This window comes from Podarcis filfolensis, assembly GCF_964270895.1.
Source record: "Podarcis filfolensis genome assembly, chromosome: 5".
Taxonomy (NCBI): Eukaryota; Metazoa; Chordata; class Lepidosauria; order Squamata; family Lacertidae; genus Podarcis; species Podarcis filfolensis.
Window position 1 is genome coordinate 7,421,460 of NC_139608.1, and position 19,333 is coordinate 7,440,792.

Here is a 19,333-nt window from a genome sequence, read left to right on the forward strand (position 1 = left end):
ACCTCTGTGCCATAGAAGCCCCGCAGCAGTCGCTTGTGCTCCCGCAGACTGCTCTCCCGGAGCTCACCCAGCTCCGCAAAGCCGTGGAGGTGAGCACTGATGGTGCCGTCGTCTGCCTTGCCAAGGCCAGCAACTATGATCTCATAGTGCAGGTGGCAGTGGTCGTCCAGGGATACCCAGGCATGCCCAGCAGATCCAGTGCGCACAGGAGGGGACACAAATTGGCCGGCCAGTGGGACAGGAAGCTCTGTAGAACAAAAGCCAAGGGTTATATGCTCAGGGGCTAGTCCACTGCCACATGCCAAATGCATCTTAATAGGCTTCTTGGTTTTTAAGGCATCACAAGCCTCTTGTGTCATCTTGGGCTTTAGAGGAATTTTTCAAAATCTGAATTTGGCGAGATAATGTCCGCAAAGGGACTAAAACCAATTGGCTGAGTCAGGGAGATGCTGCGGAATGTTAACAAAACTCAACATTCCAATGGAGGGCCAGAGAGGTGCAGAGTAGTCAGAAAGTCTCCAGTCCAATTTGTGCGAGGAAAAGAGGAATCAGCAGTCTGGCTGGGATTCAAACCTCACACAGAACCCAAAGCGGGAGACAGCCGTGTTAAGAAGGATGGTTGACGAGACAGGGGTGAATAGGCACTCTGGTAAAAAGGAGGAATTTGAGGGGGGAAGTGGTGAAGGCATGTTCTGGGGAGCGGGGATGGAAAGGGAGAAGCCAAGAACAAAATGACCCTGGTCCTAAGCCCAGGAGGGACTGTGAGTTGATGGGAGGTGTGTGGAAGTGGGCAGACAAAGGCTGGGGACTGAGAGTCAAGGAGCAAAGTCTTGATTCTGACAGGGCTGCTTTACCTTTTTACAGTTGCATGGGAGGGGGACTCTGCCTACTGTCACTGCCACATTGTCACTTGGCAACTCTAAGGTGGGCAGCAAGGCATGGGGGTGTTGGAGGGCTTGGGGATACGAGAGCTGTAGCTCACACTTAACAGCCTATTTGTCTGGCTGCAGATCAAACAGTTCTTCCCCTCTAAACTGCATTTTCCAAACCTGAAAATTCAGCATGTTTGGATCCCAAAACTTGGCTGGGCTTCGAATTCATGCAGAACATTTAAGCCAACAGTGGGCAGCACTTGCCTGCCTCTGTCTATGGAGTGGTTCCCAGACTGTGGTCCGTGGACCACCAGTGGTCTGCAAGCTTCATTCAGGTGGTCTTCCTAATGTATAGTAGGAGCCATTGGTTTGGGTCCTCCCCTCTGGAGCAGGAGAAAACAAGCTTGCTCCACCTTCCAAGTGACAGCCCTTCAGATAGTTGAAGATGTCCTCTTCTCCAGTCTAAACACACTTAACTGCCTCAACCATTCCTTATAAGGCTTGGTTTCCAGACCCTGCGTTCCTCCAGATGTTGAACTCCAGTCTTTGGCACCTACCACCATCCTTGCCTTCTCTTGGGTCTGGTCACAGGCTTCTGCCCAATCCAAGAACTAAAAAGACTAGGCAAAGACTCTGTTCTTCTAGCCCAACTAGCCAGCAGGCCTGGTGGGCGGCTCAGCTCCTCACACACACATTCTCTCCACACTGGTACCTTCATGCCGTGCTGGCAGTCCACCATACAGGAGGCTACTGATCTGCCCACGCAGCTCCCCTTCTTCAAAATCCCTGGTGGCCACATTCAGGAAGAGCTCGTTCTGCAGCAACATGTGGGCGTCACGCGCATTTGCTTGCTCCCAAGTCCCGCTGGCCTGAACAAAGGTGCATGGTTCAAGAGGAAATAAAAACACACAGAGAGACACACAGAATGGTGAAACATGGTCAATCATGACCCGTGCACAGAATTTGCCATTTGCTCCAATTTGGAATATATATTTTACATCTGAAGTCACTAATGATGGCAAACACATTATACCTAATTCAATTTACTGTATAGCCAAAGGCCTTCACAATAAGCAACTAAGGGCAAAAAGCTAACACATACAGTCGTACCTTGGAAGTTGAACAGAATCCATTCCGGAAATCCGTTCGACTTCCAAAATGTTCGGAAACCAAAGCACGGCTTCTGATTGGCTTCAGTAAGCTCCTACAGCCAATCGGAAGCCGCGGAAGCCCCATCAGATGTTCGGCTTCCAAAAATAGTTTACAAACTGGAACAGTCACTTCCAGATTTGCGATGTTCGGGAGCCAAAATGTTCGGGAACTAAGCCGTTTGACTTCCAAGGCTCGACTGTAGTGGAAAGTGGCTCAACCACCAATTTCTCTAGAGCAGTGGTTCCTAAGCTTTTTTGGACCACTGTCCTCTTGGTTCCACAAACCGTTCCCCAGTTCCCCCTGCCCTATAAAAAGCATTATTCAGAATTGCACGACCCACTAAGGAAGATAATAATTCAAGAAAATTCAAAGCAGGAACAATTAATTGCAAATTTGTTCAAAATCCAGATAGAATCATAGTATTGTATTGTAGAGTTGGAGGGACCATGAGGGTCATCCAGTCCAACCCCCTGCAATGCAGGAATCTTCTGTCCAACGTGGAGCTTGAACCCGCGACTCTGAGATCAAGAGTCTCCTGCTCTGCCGATTCAGCAATCCCAGCTATTTAGTTGGATTAATTCAACCCAATGGGTGAACTTAATCCAGTGATGCTAGCTTTTCATGGCCAGCACCTTCTGCCACCCCCTTAGTGCCCCCAGGTAATCCCACTGCCTGCTAGGTGGTGGTACCACCCAGTTTGAGAACCTCCTGCATCTCTCTCTGATCCATGCAAACACTCACCATTCCGTCCTCGTAGCTGGATGTCATGTCGTACACGATGTTGCGCTTATTCCTTCTGCGAGGTTTGGTCTCCAGCGTGACGCCGATCACTTCGCTTCTTGTTCCTGCCACCTGGACCTGCGGGAGGAGAGCACAGCCCAGAAGAAGCGACTAGATCTTTGCGGGAGACTTAGAACCATATAACTGAAGAGTTGGAAGAGGCGCCAAGGTCCTCTAGTCCAATTCCATACAGTGCAGGGAAACGTATGATGGTCTGGAGGCTGCAAGTAGTGTGGACTGCAACTTGCTAGACTGGCCCAGAAAGTGCTACGCTAGAAAGTGCCATCAGCAAGTTGCCAAGTTCAAATCAAGGTGTCAGCACTAGTGTACAAAGCCCTGAATGTCTTGGGACCCAAATACCTCAAAGAGTGCCACCCCCAATATTAACCATCTACAAATGGCGGCAGAGGCCCTGTTGGTAGTGCTGTCCCTGCTGCTGCCCAGTTGGTGACAGCAGGTCCTTCTCGGTGGTGGGTCCCTCCAGCCCTCATTATTAACATTCATGAGGCATCTACAAACATTCCTGTTCACCCAGGCATTGGTTGGCTGAAATACACCATTCATGGCAACCTTGAAATCATTAGCTGTGGGGGTATGTGACTGTTTAAATCAGAGATTTGCAAACTTTTTTCCCTGGACCACGCTTTCAGAATAATAATTTGCTTGCACCACACTGATTTTTTTATTGGTAAGAAATACATTGGAAAACAAAAAGAAACAAGTCCTAGCAGTGCTTGCTTTATAACACAGAGCACAACTGCTTTATAATATGATCTAGGGCCAGCCAGAAAGTATAAAACAACGCAGCTACAGAAGAACATGAATCACTCCCAAAATATAACTATAAACAAGCCTCTTACATATGTACCTTAAGTATGTACACTAACTCAGCGAGAGGTGTGAAATGTTTCAGTGTTTATCTGATTGTCCTTGAATCTTCCCCACCACAATTGACATCCTCTCCTGCCACAGCAATGTGGCATGCCACACCCTTTAATTGTTTTCAGATGATCCTAATGGTTTTTTTATATATATATATAAAATGCAGTGGTTTTCTGCTTTTTGGGAGGGACAGCAGGGCAGAAATTTAATAAATAAAGAAATAAGCCATAGCCTAAGAAGACCCCATCAGTGCCTGGAAGGAGGAGAAACATGGGGAGCTGTGACGCCACAGACACTTCTCTTTCAAGGCTTGGAAGAATGAGTCTCAAGGGGCTTGTAAGGCTGGCTTCAAATAAACGGCAAGCATTAACATCATCTTGCGGCTTGGATTCTAATCCAAACTGTAAAAGAATTCCCCCTCTGCGCCTTCTTTCCCAGCCAAGGCAGCTCAAACTCCACTCCCTCCCTCCTTTTCCTTCCCCCACTCCTGAAGCTCACACCCCGACCCTTCTCCCTCCCACCACTCTTATTAGCCTAGGGATTTATAACGTTTGTATCAAAGGTGAGATGAGCAGGAGGATGCCCAAACTGTTTTGACGCTCCAATTTTAATCCAAGATGGATTACTAGCCTGGCAAGGCTGGGCAAGAAGGGAGAGGGGAAGGAGAGGAATTCTCCCTCCCCAACACAAACAAAAAGTTTCTAGGAAATGTGATTTTCTGAAAAGGAGCACATTGTTGGGGGGGGGGAGGAAAAAGGAAAAGGGAGAGTTTGGGGGCTCACAGATTTGTGGAAAGGAGACAAGACTCTCCAACCAGACCTGCAAAACCCAATGATTCAAACTATGTGTCCTTCCTTACACAATTTTCTTAGGTGTGGCCTTCCTTCACTTGACATATTATTTAGTAATATCATCTCCTAGTGCCTAAATGCATTCCTACAAAATTTGGGTTCACAAGAAGAAGAAGAAGAAGAAGAAGAAGAAGAAGAAGAAGAAGAAGAAGAAGAAGAAGAAGAAGAAGAAAAAGAAGAAGAAGAAGAAGAAGAAGAAGAAGAAGAAAAAGAAGAAGAAGAAGAAGAAGAAGAAGAATTTGATTTGGATTTGATATCCTGCTTTATCACTACCCTAAGGAGTCTCAAAGTGGCTAACATTCTCCTTTAGCCCAAGGTCACCCAGCAGCTGCATGTGGAAGAGTGGGGAAGCAAACCCGGTTCACCAGATTACGAGTCTACCGCTCTTAACCACGACACCACACTGGCTAGAAAATAAATGAAGATGTTTCACTTTTTTGGAACGGGGGTGAGTAAAGATGCTTGGTTTATTTCCTGGCCAACCTGATGTGAACTGGTTGGGGGAGCTTGAAATCACTGGTGGGGCAGAAGAAGGTGGGAACGACCTGGTTTTTTTTTATTCTGGGACATACGCTATATGGGGTTATGTCAGTTCAGAGGCTACTTCTGGCAAAGTCAGTTTCTGCATCAAGGAAGAACCGAGATGGCAGCATGGCTGTCATAGAGATGGTCCCTCAACTGATCTGGGGTCTGCTGGTACCTTGTTTTGCCAGGCTCTGGCATCAGGCATGCGTCAGTGCGTGCGCACACAGAGACAGACATGTATCAATGTTGTTTGCTCCAGCCTCGTGCAATACCACCAGACGTTTCTTCCTACCTGATACTCCAAAGTCCCGTTCTCATGCAGCGTGAGCTTGGCAGAGCCCACAGCCCCCGTCTGGGTGGGCGTCAAGGCGTCTCCTCCACAGAGCACACTCTGGATGGCTGGGGGCAAGAAGAAGAAGAAGAGTTTGAATTTGATATCCCGCTTTATCACTACCCTGAGGAGTCTCAAAGCGGCTAACATTCTCCTTTCCCTTCCTCCCCCACAACAAACACTCTGTGAGGTGAGTGGGGCTGAGAGACTTCAAAGAAGTGTGACTAGCCCAAGGTCACCCAGCAGCTGCATGTGGAGGAGCAGGGACACAAACCCGGTTCACCAGATTACGAGACTACTGCTCTTAACCACTACACTGCACTGGCAAGAAGAAGAAGAGGGTGCAGGAAGGCTACAGAGCTGGCAGGGCGGGTGCAAGCCAAATCTACATGTGGAAGCCATCAACAGCAACCGGAGTCTGCGCTGTATTCAGTTGCATGGGCAGCTGTGCAGCAGGCAGAAGTCCAACGGGTGATGTTTTCTGCCCATCCTCCTCCTCCAAACTCACTGTCACAGCTTTTTCTGGTAGTGATCCGGCCAGCAATTTTACGGCGCAACCTGCCCTCCACCTCTGCGACGATCTCCAGCTGCCCTTGTGCCAGCCACAGCATTTCTCGAGCCGCCAGTCCGGACAGCACCTCTGCAAAGTCAGGGTCCTGATGTGGCAAAATGAGAGGAAGGGGGAGGGGGAGGGGGAGGAGGAGGAGGAACACTGTCAAGTAACGTCTGCAAAGGAGGAAGCGGCAAGCAGTTTGGCTCAGCGATCAGATACAGCAGCTTTTACCTGCCAGGAGACATTGGCCAGCACCTCCCTCAGGACCCTGTCTTGGTGAAGGATCTGCACCCTCAGGGGGAGCCAGGAGGATTCTGGGAAGGAAGAAGGAAGAGGCGAAACACGTCAATGCCACTCTTTGCAGCGCTGTGGACCAGCATCACCCCCACTAGGTCAGCGAGGGTGGGGAACCTTTTTCAAACCAAGGGCCAAATTCTCCCATGGTCAGCTTTCCAGGGGCCACATGCCCTTAGTGGGGAGGGGCAAAGGTGAGCGAGGCAAAGGATGTAAATGTTACCTTTGCCAAAACAGGCTTGTTTCTACAGACATCTGTACCTCCCTCTCTATCTTCCAGCCAGGCAATCAAGAGGCATTATCAGGGTTCAAGACGCATGACTGGGGTTCAAGGACAGGTTATCCAGCCAGCAGTGGACACTCAAGACCCTCCTTGGCTGAAGTGGGCTTCACTAGGGCCTCCATTTTATTTACCTGGTGCAGAGTGGTGTGCCAGGTACATGAAGCTAGACTTGCCCCATCACAGCGTTTCTTCTCCCAGGGATGCAATGGCACAACTATGTACTGGAGGTGGGAGGAAGGTCTGGCCCCAGTGCTACTGTCTGCACTGCTGGGTCACTCTTCATACCTCTCCAGAGGGAACGCAGGTGCAATTATGGATGCAATCAGGTTGAGGGTGTCATGCATTACCTGCTGCTTTGCCCTTATATTCGCTGCCCAGTGAATTTTTTTTGTCACCTGCTCTTGACTTGCCTCTCAGGCCGATCCCCCCCAGGAGGTGACAGTCGAGCTCCTAGCTAGTAAAGATCAACAGATTGCACACCTGATAGCCAAATTTGCTCTGGCAGCTAAGAAACTCCATTCTGGATATATCAATGCTCTCTAATTTTAAATTTTTATGCTGTGAACTTTTTATAGGGTATGTTGTGCGATTTCAGAGGAAAACCTTGCCTTGCCCTCTGCTGTACATTGTAAAGGCCTTTGGCTATGCACAATAAATTGATTGATTGACCTCCCCAGATGGTGAGAGGTCCTAGCCTGCTGTTGGGGCCCACAGAGGGCCACTGTAAGTCCTCTGTAGGGCCAACTGGGTGGGGAAGGCAGCACACTAGGGCCCCTTACTGAGGGCACTTTGTCCAGGCACCCTCAAACACAGAACCAGCCCTAATCTTCATCAAGGTTCGACAAACACGAATTGCTATTGTTTCAGAGACAAGTAACTGAGGTCAACAGTTTGTAACGCCCAGAAGGAGATATAATTTAGTCCCTGGCTGTTGTGGGAGTTGAACTCACTTCTCTCTGACACAAGCCCAGCTTTTACCCATCAGACCTGTCTTGTCTGTTCATCTCCCCTGGCTGAGCTAAGCTCAGGCACCTGGCTGCATCTGCCCCACAACCCCCTGAACTTCTGCCCCTTGCTTACTTTTCTCCACCGGCTCCAGAAGCCCTTTGGTGACAAGGACAAAATGCAGGTTGTTCTCCGCATCACTCAGGGTCAGCATAGCAATGCCCCCCATGCCAAGGTGGGTTGCGTCGACGGATGTCAGGATAGCACTGAATGTTTCTGAAATGGAGAGGAAAGCAAGAGCACAGTGCTTGTCATGGATTGGTGAGAGGAGTGGTGGGAGACATCAGCTGGGGAACCCCCAAAGGGAAGAAGGCTGCAGAGCCTGGGGAGTGGTGGTGGGATGACAATGAGTGGTCAGAGGGAGAAGCCTGGGAGGAGGTGGTGTTGGAAGCTGAAGAGGTAACAGGATTTCGTGAGCAGGGAGACTTTGTGGCAGAGAGCAGTCCAGAAGCAGAAGGAGAGGCTGGAGAGGTAGGAAGGAGGTGTCAAGAGGCAGAGATGAGGCAGGTTGCTGAAGAAGCCAATGGGTCTTCCCCTCCTGCTGTGACCAGCTCCCCTCTTCCCTGGTCTCCCAGAGCCAGAAGAGGTATGAAGAGGATAGAGCAAAGGCAGACAAGGCGATGAAGTCTCAGATTGCTTGGGAAGGAGCTGGGGGAGGAGGAGACTTAGGGAACTGTGGGAAGGTTCAGTCTTCACAACTGCCTCATAGGACCAAGATCCACTGAGATGAGTTGCTGTGCTCACTAGGCCTGGCCTCCTGAGCTGTCTTGCTTCTTTGAGTAAAGAGTTAACTTCACTGACACTGTGTGAGTTATTGCTGGCTTGCTCCTGACTCCTCCTGAGAGTGCGAGGGGGTCAGCGGCAGACTTGTGCACAGGAGCAAAGGATCCTGCTCTATGCTCTATCTAGCCAGTACTATCTTCAATGACCACCAGCTGTTCTCCAGGGTTTCAGGCAGGGGTCTCTCCCAGCCCTACTTGGGGAAGCTGGGGATTGAACCTGGGACCTTCTGCATGCAAGGCAGATGCTCTACCACTGACCTACCGCCCTTCCCTGTTGTACGAGCAGCCAGGGCTGCCAGACTACTGGACAGGATGGGCATCTGCCAAAGGTCTTGTCAGGGTTGGGACTCGGGCGGCAGTTTGAAAGGAGTCACATTGTGAGAACCAGGAGCTGAGAGACGGGCCAGAGGTCAAAACTGGTGAGCAAAGTGGGAGACAAGGATGAACCAGTACAGTGGAAGCTCAGGTTGTGAATGTGATCTGTGTGGGATGCACGTTCACAACCCGCAGCGTTCACAACCCGCGTCTGCGCATGCACGGGTTGTGATTCGGCGCTTCTGCGCATGTGTGGGTTGTGATCCAGCACTTCTGTGCATGCACGACCGCTGAAACCTGGAAGTAACCCGTTCCGGTACTTCCAGATTTTGGTGGTGCGCAACCCCAAAAAAACGCAACCTGAAGCGGCTGTATCCTGAGGTATGACTGTACTGAGGAACAGGTCAGGAGACCAGACCAAAGAACAACTAGCCTCGGTGGGCAAAGCAGAACTGGAGAACAAGCCAGGAGAACAGAACCAAGAAAGACCAGAGGTGCAAGACACACTGAAGCTCAGGCAAGGGCTCATCTGGAGCCATGAAGGTCCCCAGAGGGACGCAATGGCTCATTTGGGTCCCCATCAGAGGTTGACCTGGAGGTTCCAGCATTACACCGAGCCCCAGATCAGGCCCAGTCTGGAGGTGAGAAGTCAGGATCCTTCGGTGAGGCCAGAAAGGGGACACCCCAGCCTCTGGTGGTGAGGCTAAATAAGTTCTGAGCCTTAGGGAGAAACGGCATCTGAAATGCCAGAGAAAAACCCAACCCATCGGGAGAAACCCCCGACTACAGGCAAGGAATTCTCAGGAATCAAGGCCTCTCAAGGAGACCTCTGGACAAAGGCAGACGATAGGAACCAGCTGGATTTAGAGTGTGGCTCCAGCATCTCCAATCTGAATAACCCAGTGATTTTATTCTTTGTTCGTTTATTGCATTTGCATCTCACTTATTTTTCCAAAGAGCAATGCAGTTAAATATCACTAAAGATATTATCATTGCTCCTCACGTTTCTGTTTCATCCTTGCTCCAAGGAGCTTGGGGTGGAGTATACAGCCTGGGATGACCCCATCTCTTCCTACAACAACCCTGGGTTAGGCTGAGAGGAGGTGGCTGGGCTTCACACATTGAGGAGGAATTCAATCCCAGTTCTCTCCAGACCGACACTCTGCCACGTCAGGAGTTACAGTGGTACCTTGGGTTACATATGCTTCAGGTTACATACGCTTCAGTTTACAGACTCTGCTAACCTAGAAATAGTGCTTCAGGTTAAGAACTTTGCTTCAGGATGAGAACAGAAATCGTGCTCCAGCGGCGTGGCAACAGCAGGAGGCCCCATTAGCTAAAGTGGTGCTTCAGATTAAGAACAGTTTCAGGTTAAGTACGGACCTCCGGAACGAATTAAGTACTTAACCCGAGGTACCACTGTACTCAGCTGTACGTACGTTCTGCCATGATTATCTGCTCACTTAGGTTGCCTCATTGCAAAACTTCTAGCGATGGGCCTGAGGGTAAAGCCAGGGGGAAACTCCAAAAGAAAAGGCATGCAACCACAGACAGTCCAGGACAACCACTATTTAGGCTGGCCAAGCAGACAGGCAAGGATCTTCAAATATCCTAGATCAGGGAGACAACAAGCATTTTAAATTGAATCATGAGCAGTAACTTTTGAGTGAGAGCTCTGAGTGTATTTGCAGGGCTGACAATGACAGAAATCTGCACTCGACGGAAAATATTACACATAAACTGCATGTTTCCAGGGGGATGGAGGATCCAGAACACTTTTACGTCATCTGGTGGGATTTTATTTCCTCTGCTTCAGACTTAGATGCTCAACACACAACATCCACACCAGCTGGGGAAATTAGGATGTCTTGATATACCTTGGTATATCACCATTTCTTTCTCTTACTAATTTATTGTTTGTTTGCTTTGTGACGCTAAAAAGAATAGAAAACAGCAATCTGTACTCAAAGGTAAAACTCTCAGATCACAGATTACCTGCAAGGAGGGCCCGGTGCTTGATGATTTTGCCTTGTATCTCTCCCTCAGGGTGCGACTTGGTGACCAGGGAAACGTGCAGCTGGTCAACCTTCAACTGCCGGGTCAAAGACTTTTGCAGGTTTCGCCAGACGCCGCAGATCTGTGGAGGCAGTGTCCAGAGAGAGGGGCAGAAAGAAACAGACCAATTTATCAGGCTATTGGAAAGAGCGCAAATCCAGAGGACCGGATGCATATCCAGCATGGCCAATTGTTGGCATCTGTCTTGAGAGAGAATGGAGTTCACCTCCAGGGGTGAAGTCAACCGCTGTGTTAGCAGCACTGAAGTGACCTCCCCAGGGCATAGTGCATATGGAGGTCCTGGGCTACCCAGATGACAAGACCCCCCTCTTGGCCTCACTGATGTGGTCCAAAGGGAAGCAAAGCAATGCTAGTAGCACCAACATGGCTGCAGGAATTGCCAGAAGGAGGTATACAAGGCACCATCCAACCATCAGAGACTCCACTCTGGATTTGTGTAGGGTTCACTCTTGAGCCTTTTCTTCTCCCAAAGATACCCCACAAGGCAGCAGATGTTTAGGATGAGTTTTCCTTCTCCTAGATGGGCTGCCTTCCCAGGTGGACAAGTCCCACCTGCCCCTCACTTCCCTCTACAGCAGTGGTTCTCAACCTGTGGGTCCCCAGATGTTGTTGGACTACAACTCCCATCATCCCTGAGCTCTGGCCTTGCTAGCTAGGGGTGATGGGAGTTGTAGTCCAACAACATCTGGGGACCCACAGGTTGAGAAAGGCTGCTCTACAGCAACATGCCTTGCTGTTTCAGCAACATAGTGCTTCAAAGCCCACAGGGGAGTAGAATAATTGGGACGATGACCTCATGGGTCACTCACCATGTTATCCTGGGGGGAGGGGCCCTTTTGCACAGGATGCTCAAAGAGGACAGTCCCACCAGCGTCTGTGAAACGGACTCGGCTCGGCTGGCCCAGCCTGCAGAAGAAGAGGCAGAGGCTGTGGGTTTGAGGTTGCAACCAGAACAGAAAACACTGAACAGAAGGAATAGGTTAGGCCGGTGCCACCAACCTGACTTAGCTCCAGATCGCCCCGCCAGCTCTTTAAACAGCCTTCAAAATGGCAATGGATTTTGCATGCTAAAAGTGTCCCCAGACTGCTACTGCTATCGTTTGGTAGTGTGGCAACATCACCCTGCCTAAAAGCGTTCAAAGTCTGCATTGCCATACTGTGCATTTGGTTATCTCTTCGTTTTGTACTTTTCCAAGGATGCAGAAAGGCCCAGGGACAGCTTTACTGGGTCTCAGAAGGTGGTGGGCTCTCTTTCCCTGGAGTTCAGATGGACCACCTGTAGGGGATTCTTGAGCTGTGTTTCCTGCATTGCAAGGGGTTGGACTAGATACCTGGGGGATTCCTTCCAGCTCCCATCATCCCTAGCCTGCACAGCCACCCTAGGCTACTCAGGGTCTCAGGCAGAGGAAGGTCCTTCTCAGTGCTGCTATCTGAATTGTGTGGTTCACCCCACGCCACCCCGAGATTGCAGGGACTTAGCCTGTGGGCTTTCTGCATTGAAAGCACACCCTCTGCCACCCAGTTATAGAGGAGTCACTGAGATACAATGTCCAGAAGGAGATTTATGCTTGCCGTCGGCAAGCAAGGAACCGCAGTTGCAGACCCCCAGGTTTTTGCCAATGAACCCCCTGCAGGAGGATAGATGGTGCACCTCCAGAGGCTAGCCTCTCTCCTTTACGCAGCTTGAGAAATGCAACTCTCCTTGGACCTGCTTAAAAAGGAATAACGACAGCCTGTGAGGCTGTTTTTTGGGGATTTGTGGATGCATTTTGAAATTAGTCACCGCTCGGCTATGCAACAGCCTGGAAAAAGAGGAGGGACCACCACAGCAGAGAGGCTGGCCGCAGCTCTCTCCCGGAGCAGGCAGAAGGAGGATTTAACAATCGGGAGAGACTGATTGATTGCAGCTCCCCGGAGCCAAGCCCCAGGCAGAAGGCAGAAAGACCCCCGCTGACCCCAGCCTTGAGCAAGCAAGGAGAGGCAGCTGGGGCCTCGGCAACATGTGGACGCTGAACTTGTTTACTGGAGCCTTTCCCCCCGAAATTTGTTTTTAATAAAAAATAATAACCACCGTGACGGGGAGGAGACTTTCTGCCTGGGACGGATACAGAGAAATTCCAAGCTGGGATTCACCCATGCCTCTTCAGATGTTTCGTAATGATATCAGAGGAACACCAGCTGCCTGTCAGCAAGATGTGTTACAAAGCCGATGAAACAGAGAAGTCCGGGGGGAGAGAGAGATGGGGAGCAGGGCAGCTGGTGTGTGAACCCCAAGAAAGGGCTTTACATCACCCCTTTTCCGTTTTAGGCACAGGGCTTGCCGTGCTATTGTCTCAACCTGGGCATTATGGAATCATAGAATTATCAAGTTGGAAGGGACCCTGAGGGTCATCTTGCCAAACTAATAATAATAATAATAATAATAATAATAATAATAATAATAATAATAATAAATTTATTTATACCCCGCCCATCTGGATGAGTTTCCCCAGCCACTCTGGGCGGCTCCCAATCGAGTGTTAAAAACAATACAGCATTAAATATTAAAAACTTCTCTAAACAGGGCTGCCTTCAGATGTCTTTAAAAAATAAGATAGCTGCTTATTTCCTTCACATCTGAAGGGAGGGTGTTCCACAGGGCAGGCGCCACGACTGAGAAGGCCCTCTGTCTGGTTCCCTGTAACCTCACTTCTCTCAGTGAGGGAACTGCCAGGAGGCCCTTGGCGCTGGATCTCAGTGAACAATGGGGGTGGAGAAGCTCCTTCAGGTATACAGGACCAAGGCCGTTTAGGGCTTTAAAGGCAGCACCCACACTTTGAAGTGTGCTCGGAAACGTACTGGGAACCAATGCAGATCTCTCAAGACCGGTGTTATGTGGTCCCGGCGGCCACTCCCAGTCACCAGTCTAGCTGCCACATTCTGGATTAATTGCAGTTTCCGGGTCACCTTCAAAGGTAGCTCCATGTAGAGCACATTGCAGTAGTCCAAGTTGGAGATAACCAGACCATGCACCACTCTGGCGTGACAGTCTGGCTTCAAGTTACGAGAAAGGAGATTCCGACTAAACATTCAGAAAAACTTTCTGACAGTAAGAGCTGTTTAGCAGTGGAGCAGACTCCCACGAGAGATGGTGGACTCTCCTTCCTTGGAGGTTTTTAAGCAGAGGTTGGATGGCCATCTGTCATGGATGCTCTAGATGAGATTCCTGCATTGCAGGGGGTTGGACTGGATGACCCTTGGGGTCCCTTCCTATTCTGTGATTCTATGAACCCCCTGCAATGCAGGAATCTCAGTCTCCCATCCAGCTTGAAACCATACCAGAACCTGCATAAATGTGCTCACAATTTTATTGCTGCAGCAAGTGCATGTGTGAATGTGCGCAAGGGGTGAGTCATAGCCGCATACTGAAGGTCAGAGGTTCATCCCTTGCATTTCCAGGTACAGCTGGAAATGGTCTCTTCTGAAACCCTGGAGAGCTCCTGCCACTCAGTGTAAACGATACAGTCAAACCTTGGAAGTCAAATGGGATCTGTCCTGGAAGTCCTTTCGACTTCCAAAATGTTCGGAATCCAAAATGCGGCTTCCGGTTGGCTGCAGGAAGGTCCTGCAGCCAATTGGAAGCCCCATCGGACATTCAGGTTCCAAAGAACGTTCACAAACCAGAACATTCCCTTCCGGGTTTGCGGTGTTCGGGAGCCAAAACGTCCAAGTAGCAAGGCGTTTGGGATCCAAGGGATGACTGCACTGAGCTAGATGGAACAATTGGAGGCGCCAAATTTTGGCCTCGCTCAGGGCACCACATTTCCCAAGGTTACCAAAGTCCACCTCTGCTACATGCTTCTTCCCATCAGACTGGGTGTCACTCACCTCTCATAGTTGATTGAGAAGAGGAGGTGAGAACGCACAAGAGTGAACCTGGCTTTTGCCACAGCACTGGACACGGGCGTCTGGGTCTCTGAGCCACTGGTTAGCAAGGACACAAAATCTGAGGAGCAAAAGGGAACTGCCTGTGATTCTGCATACATTGCAAGTGATCCAGGAAGCCTGAAGAACTAGAGATATATATATTTCGAAGTCTACAGTTCTACATTTATATGTGATTAATGCCTCCACTGTATCTTTTTTTAAACGCAAGTTCAATAAATGATGACATAAACATGCACACATACAAAAACCATGCTTACTCATACTGAAAGTATTAAAACTCTAAACATTGGCGATTGCATTTTCAAAACTGATAAATTTATTCCTAACCACATTTATAAACTGACCTAGTAAACTCACTTTACAGATCTGTCCTTTGTAGGTTTTATAAATTCACAAGTGCTAGATTCATTTCTACTGTGTTGGATCCCATGTCCCCGTCTTACAAAAGCACCATGTATATTTTCAAGGAACCGTGTAAACGCTGTAAACATAAACCGATTCCAAAAGTTAATTCTGTTCTGCAGTATGATTGCTTAATTTTTTAAAAAATCCCTTTGTTTACTCAATTATAACATCATTGCATTTCTAATTATATACAAAAGCGACGCTGTTCTGTCTAGCTAGGGGAAGAATTTTACATAATTCAAAAAGGATAGCATTGGTCCCAATTGTATATTTATTTGGAAAATGCCATTAATCATATTTATTACTGTCCTCCAAAAAGCCTCTATTGTTATTATATTAACTTCAGCATTCTGCAAAAAACAACAGTAATGACCAACCCCACCCCCCCAAAAAAACCAAAAACCATCCTCTATCTATCTGCTGCAAAGAGTGAACTACCTGACAAGGTTCAGAAATGGGGAACCCAAATAATCAAGGGAAAGGAGCAACTTCCCAATGAGGAAAGGCTGTTGCGTTGGAGGATTGCGGGAAAAACGAGTAACGGAAGGCATGACAGAACTGTATAAAATTGGGTCTCTCAAAATGGTAGAACTCATGGACAGCCAATGAAGCGCAATGCTGGAAGATTCAAGACATATCAAAGAAAAGACTTCTTCCTGCAACACATTGTTAATCTGCAGAATTCCCTCCCTCAGGAGGAGGAAGAAGAAGAGTTTGGATTTGATATCCCGCTTTATCACTACCCGAAGGAGTCTCAAAGCGGCTAACAATCTCCTTTCCCTTCCTCCCCCACAACAAACACTCTGTGAGGTGAGTGGGGCTGAGAGACGTCAAAGAAGTGTGACTGGCCAAGGTCACCCAGCAGCTGCATGTGGAGGAGCGGAGACACGAACCCGGTTCACCACTCTTAACCACTACACCACACTGGCTCCCTTAGATTGTTATTATTATTTGTTGGTGAATTACACAAACAAATCCCACAACACTGTTATCAGGAGACAACGGTTAAAACGTTTTTGAGTACAAAGCAGCATAGGGAGTTACATGTCAAGCAGAGCTAACAATGTATTGTTCACTTGACATTCTAGCAGATTTCCAAAGCCTGAGGTGGGAATGTTTCATGGGTGGAAGTTAACATGGACACAGTGGTAGAAGAAATCCATAGAAATTCTCTTTAATAGAGAAGTGGTGGGAACCAACTTAAAGGTAAAGGTAAAGGGACCCCTGACCATTAGGTCCAGTCGTGGCAGACTCTGGGGTTGCGGCGCTCATCTCTCTTTACTGGCCGAGGGAGCCGGCGTACAGCTTCCAGGTCATGTGGCCAGCATGACTAAGCCGCTTCTTGCAAACCAGAGCAGCGCACAGAAATGCCGTTTACCTTCCCGCCGGAGTGGTACCTATTTATCTACTTGCACTTTGACGTGCTTTTGAACTGCTAGGTTGGCAGGAGCCGGAACTGAACAATGGGAGCTCACCCCGTCACGGGGATTCAAACCGCCAGCCTTCTGATCAGCAAGTCCTAGGCTCTGTGGTTTAACCCACAGCGCCACCCGCGTCCCGGGCACCGACTTAGGTGGCTTTAAAAGAGGATGGGACAAATGCGTGGAGGAGAGGGCTATAGGAGGATGCTGGACTAGTGAATCATTGGGCTGATCCCAACGTGTTCTTATGACGCAAAGTTGAAGGAGGCCTGAATTGCGCCACCTCAGGATTCGCAAAATATCCAAATTCCAATTCCTCACTTCCTGTACTTCTGCCACAGCTACCTTGAGTCCTTATTTACCAAGGCCCGAGTTTGCATTTAACCGGGGTGTAGGAACTGGCAAATCTGTTGCTTTTAGGTTGTCTCTGTTTCTCATTTTTCCAATCTTAAATTTGCTGCTTGTATTTCCATGTCGAATTTGTGCTAAAAAAAAAAGTTCTCCTGAAAATTCATCAGAATTTTTGTGTGAATTTATTGTAATATAAACATTTTAATGCAATTTTGGCTAACGTACATATTTCTACAATGCAATCATTCTTAAAACGATGCATTCTTCTATGTTGTTTTCACAAATATATGCATTTTAATGCAACCTTTGCCAATGAAACTGCACTGCAAAATTCAGAGAAATGTGAGTTTTGAAGGGTGGCTGTGTTTCAGTTTGGGTACCATGTTGGAAAGTGAGAAATAGAGAAGTTTGCCTTTAAATGCAAATGGATTTATTTTCTCCCCACATCACTACGTGGGTGTTTGCCAGGTGCAGCACATACCAACTCAAGATATTAGGAGAGTTGCATGGAATCAGCGTCACAATCAGCTCTTCCTTGCAAGCCAAAGTCTCCTCTCAAGGACTTGAGCAGAGGAGATTTGATTAGGAACTAAAGAAATAAATGGCACAAGCATGCACAGAGTGCATCTGCCTCACCAATGAGGAGCTTCCTTTTGCATGCAAGAGGCGATTCCGCAGGTATTCTTTGTCTAAATAGTACATCGTATAATCACCACTGTAGAAGACCAAAGGCCATTCTAGTCCAACTGCTCACATTAGCCAAACAAACTATAACATTTTTAAAGCCTTGAGGGGGAAAAGGAATGCAAAATCTCCATACTTCTCTGAAACCCAGACACACACAAAAGCCCTACAGTTCCAACAATACAAATGTGGGAACCGTTTCTTCTCCCAATCCTCCTCCCCGGTTCACAAAAACAAACTGCTAAATAAAGCAAAATTAAAAAGGATAGCATAGAAAGATGCACACTCTCTCCGCCATTTCTCTCTTTTAAGGAGCATTAATAATAATTAAAAACACACTGCTCAAACTAGCAACCGCACCCTCCTTCTGGCTAGCTACAAAGAAGGTGCTTTGAGTTTTAGGTGTGGCTCTAGGAGACAGCTCTGAGCATGTTGGACTCCAAGGCAGCCCCACAAGGCCATATCATGGATGCTGGTGAGCCTCCGAACTACAGATGGGAGTAGAAGCCTTCATAGCGGGGCTGCCTTGAAGTGCAGTCCAATCTGCCACATGGCTTTTTGGCTGAGTGCTGCAAAGGCCTGATTTTCCACAGGGCGATAGATTGATACGAATGTTTGCAGAGTGTGCCTGACTTCAAACAAAAGTGGGACGGGGTATGTGGCTTTGATATTTGGGGGGCAATTTCTTTTCTTTCTTTCTTGCTTGACATTATTGTTGGGAGGGCTGTGTCCCATTAGCCCTAGGGCAGCAGCTTCCACTGCATTCAGACACACCTGCAGACATGAGGACTGGAAACATGGTTGCTGTTTTTTAAAAAGAAAGAAAGAAAATCAGAAAGTTGGTTTCTGTGTTCCCTCCCCACCCCCCTACCCCCACCTAGACCTTACCTATGCGGCTGTCATCTCGGCCCAAATCCTCAGAACTTAGGTAGGCGCGGTCATTGTAATTCCTATGTAAGTCGTCTTCCTTATCCTGAAAGTACTCAAAGTTGTCAAACAGCGGCTCAGGTCTCTTCTCTGGGATGCTGGGAGCGGCTGCATGATGGATGACAGGAAGCAAAGGTTTTTTTGGCATCACAGAAAGTAGACAAATACAGAAACACACTTTGATTCATCTTGCAATGCCCCCTTCCCCTTTCTTGCTCCTGGTCAGGGCCAGCTCTGAGTTTGAGATAGCCGTAGGAAAAGTAGCCTTTGGTGGGTCCTCTCCTCCCTGAGAAACTTACCTGGCAGCATATAGCAGCACCTGAAAACAGCACCAGACAGATGGGTCTAACTCCCATTTTAATTTATCACAGTGCCCCAGTGCCAGAGGCATTGTGGGAAACTCCACCTTCGCCATCTTTAAATGTCATTTCCCCTCTACATTATCTCCATGTAGGAAAGTGCCCCAATTTCAGGGCTAGATGAAGACATTTTGGCCTCTGAGGTAAACAGAACGATAAGCCAAAATGGCGCTTCCCATATGCTGAAGCACCGCAATAATAAGAACAGATGATACAGCTGGCCATTCGCCACTAGCTGTGGAGCCCAAAATCTGTCACCTGAGGCAAGTTTTATCCCATTTCTCTTATTTATTGCTAAAACACACGGGCCACTTTTCAACACAGGCGCGTTTCCCAAAGCATCAAGTGTAGTAATAAAAACACTCCACTGTTAAATCCAACACGAAAATTAAAACAGCATGAAATATTAAGATAAGTACGGGCAGAAGTAAAGTTGTAGACAAAAACCAGTTGCCACAAAGTAAGTAAACCAACCAGATATGACTATTCAATTAAAAGCTTGGGCATATAAAACAGGTTTTTCCCTGGATGTCTAAAACTTTTAAAAGAAGAAGAATA

General features: G+C 48.2%; 1 protein-coding gene across 1 annotated transcript in view; it reads right to left on the bottom strand.

Annotated features, from left to right (window-relative positions):
- The window catches only part of CHRD (chordin), a 48,370-nt gene that overhangs the window by 13,500 nt on the left and 15,537 nt on the right, over positions 1-19,333 (bottom strand). Inside the window, exons 4-14 of the mRNA XM_083612766.1 lie at positions 18,378-18,524; positions 14,569-14,686; positions 11,511-11,607; positions 10,621-10,762; positions 7,604-7,744; positions 6,178-6,260; positions 5,902-6,049; positions 5,355-5,461; positions 2,766-2,882; positions 1,585-1,741; positions 3-247 (exon numbers count right to left, since the gene is read on the bottom strand). Coding sequence (XP_083468892.1) covers positions 3-247; positions 1,585-1,741; positions 2,766-2,882; positions 5,355-5,461; positions 5,902-6,049; positions 6,178-6,260; positions 7,604-7,744; positions 10,621-10,762; positions 11,511-11,607; positions 14,569-14,686; positions 18,378-18,524 — 1,502 coding nt within the window. The remainder of the gene's footprint in view (positions 1-2; positions 248-1,584; positions 1,742-2,765; positions 2,883-5,354; positions 5,462-5,901; positions 6,050-6,177; positions 6,261-7,603; positions 7,745-10,620; positions 10,763-11,510; positions 11,608-14,568; positions 14,687-18,377; positions 18,525-19,333) is intronic.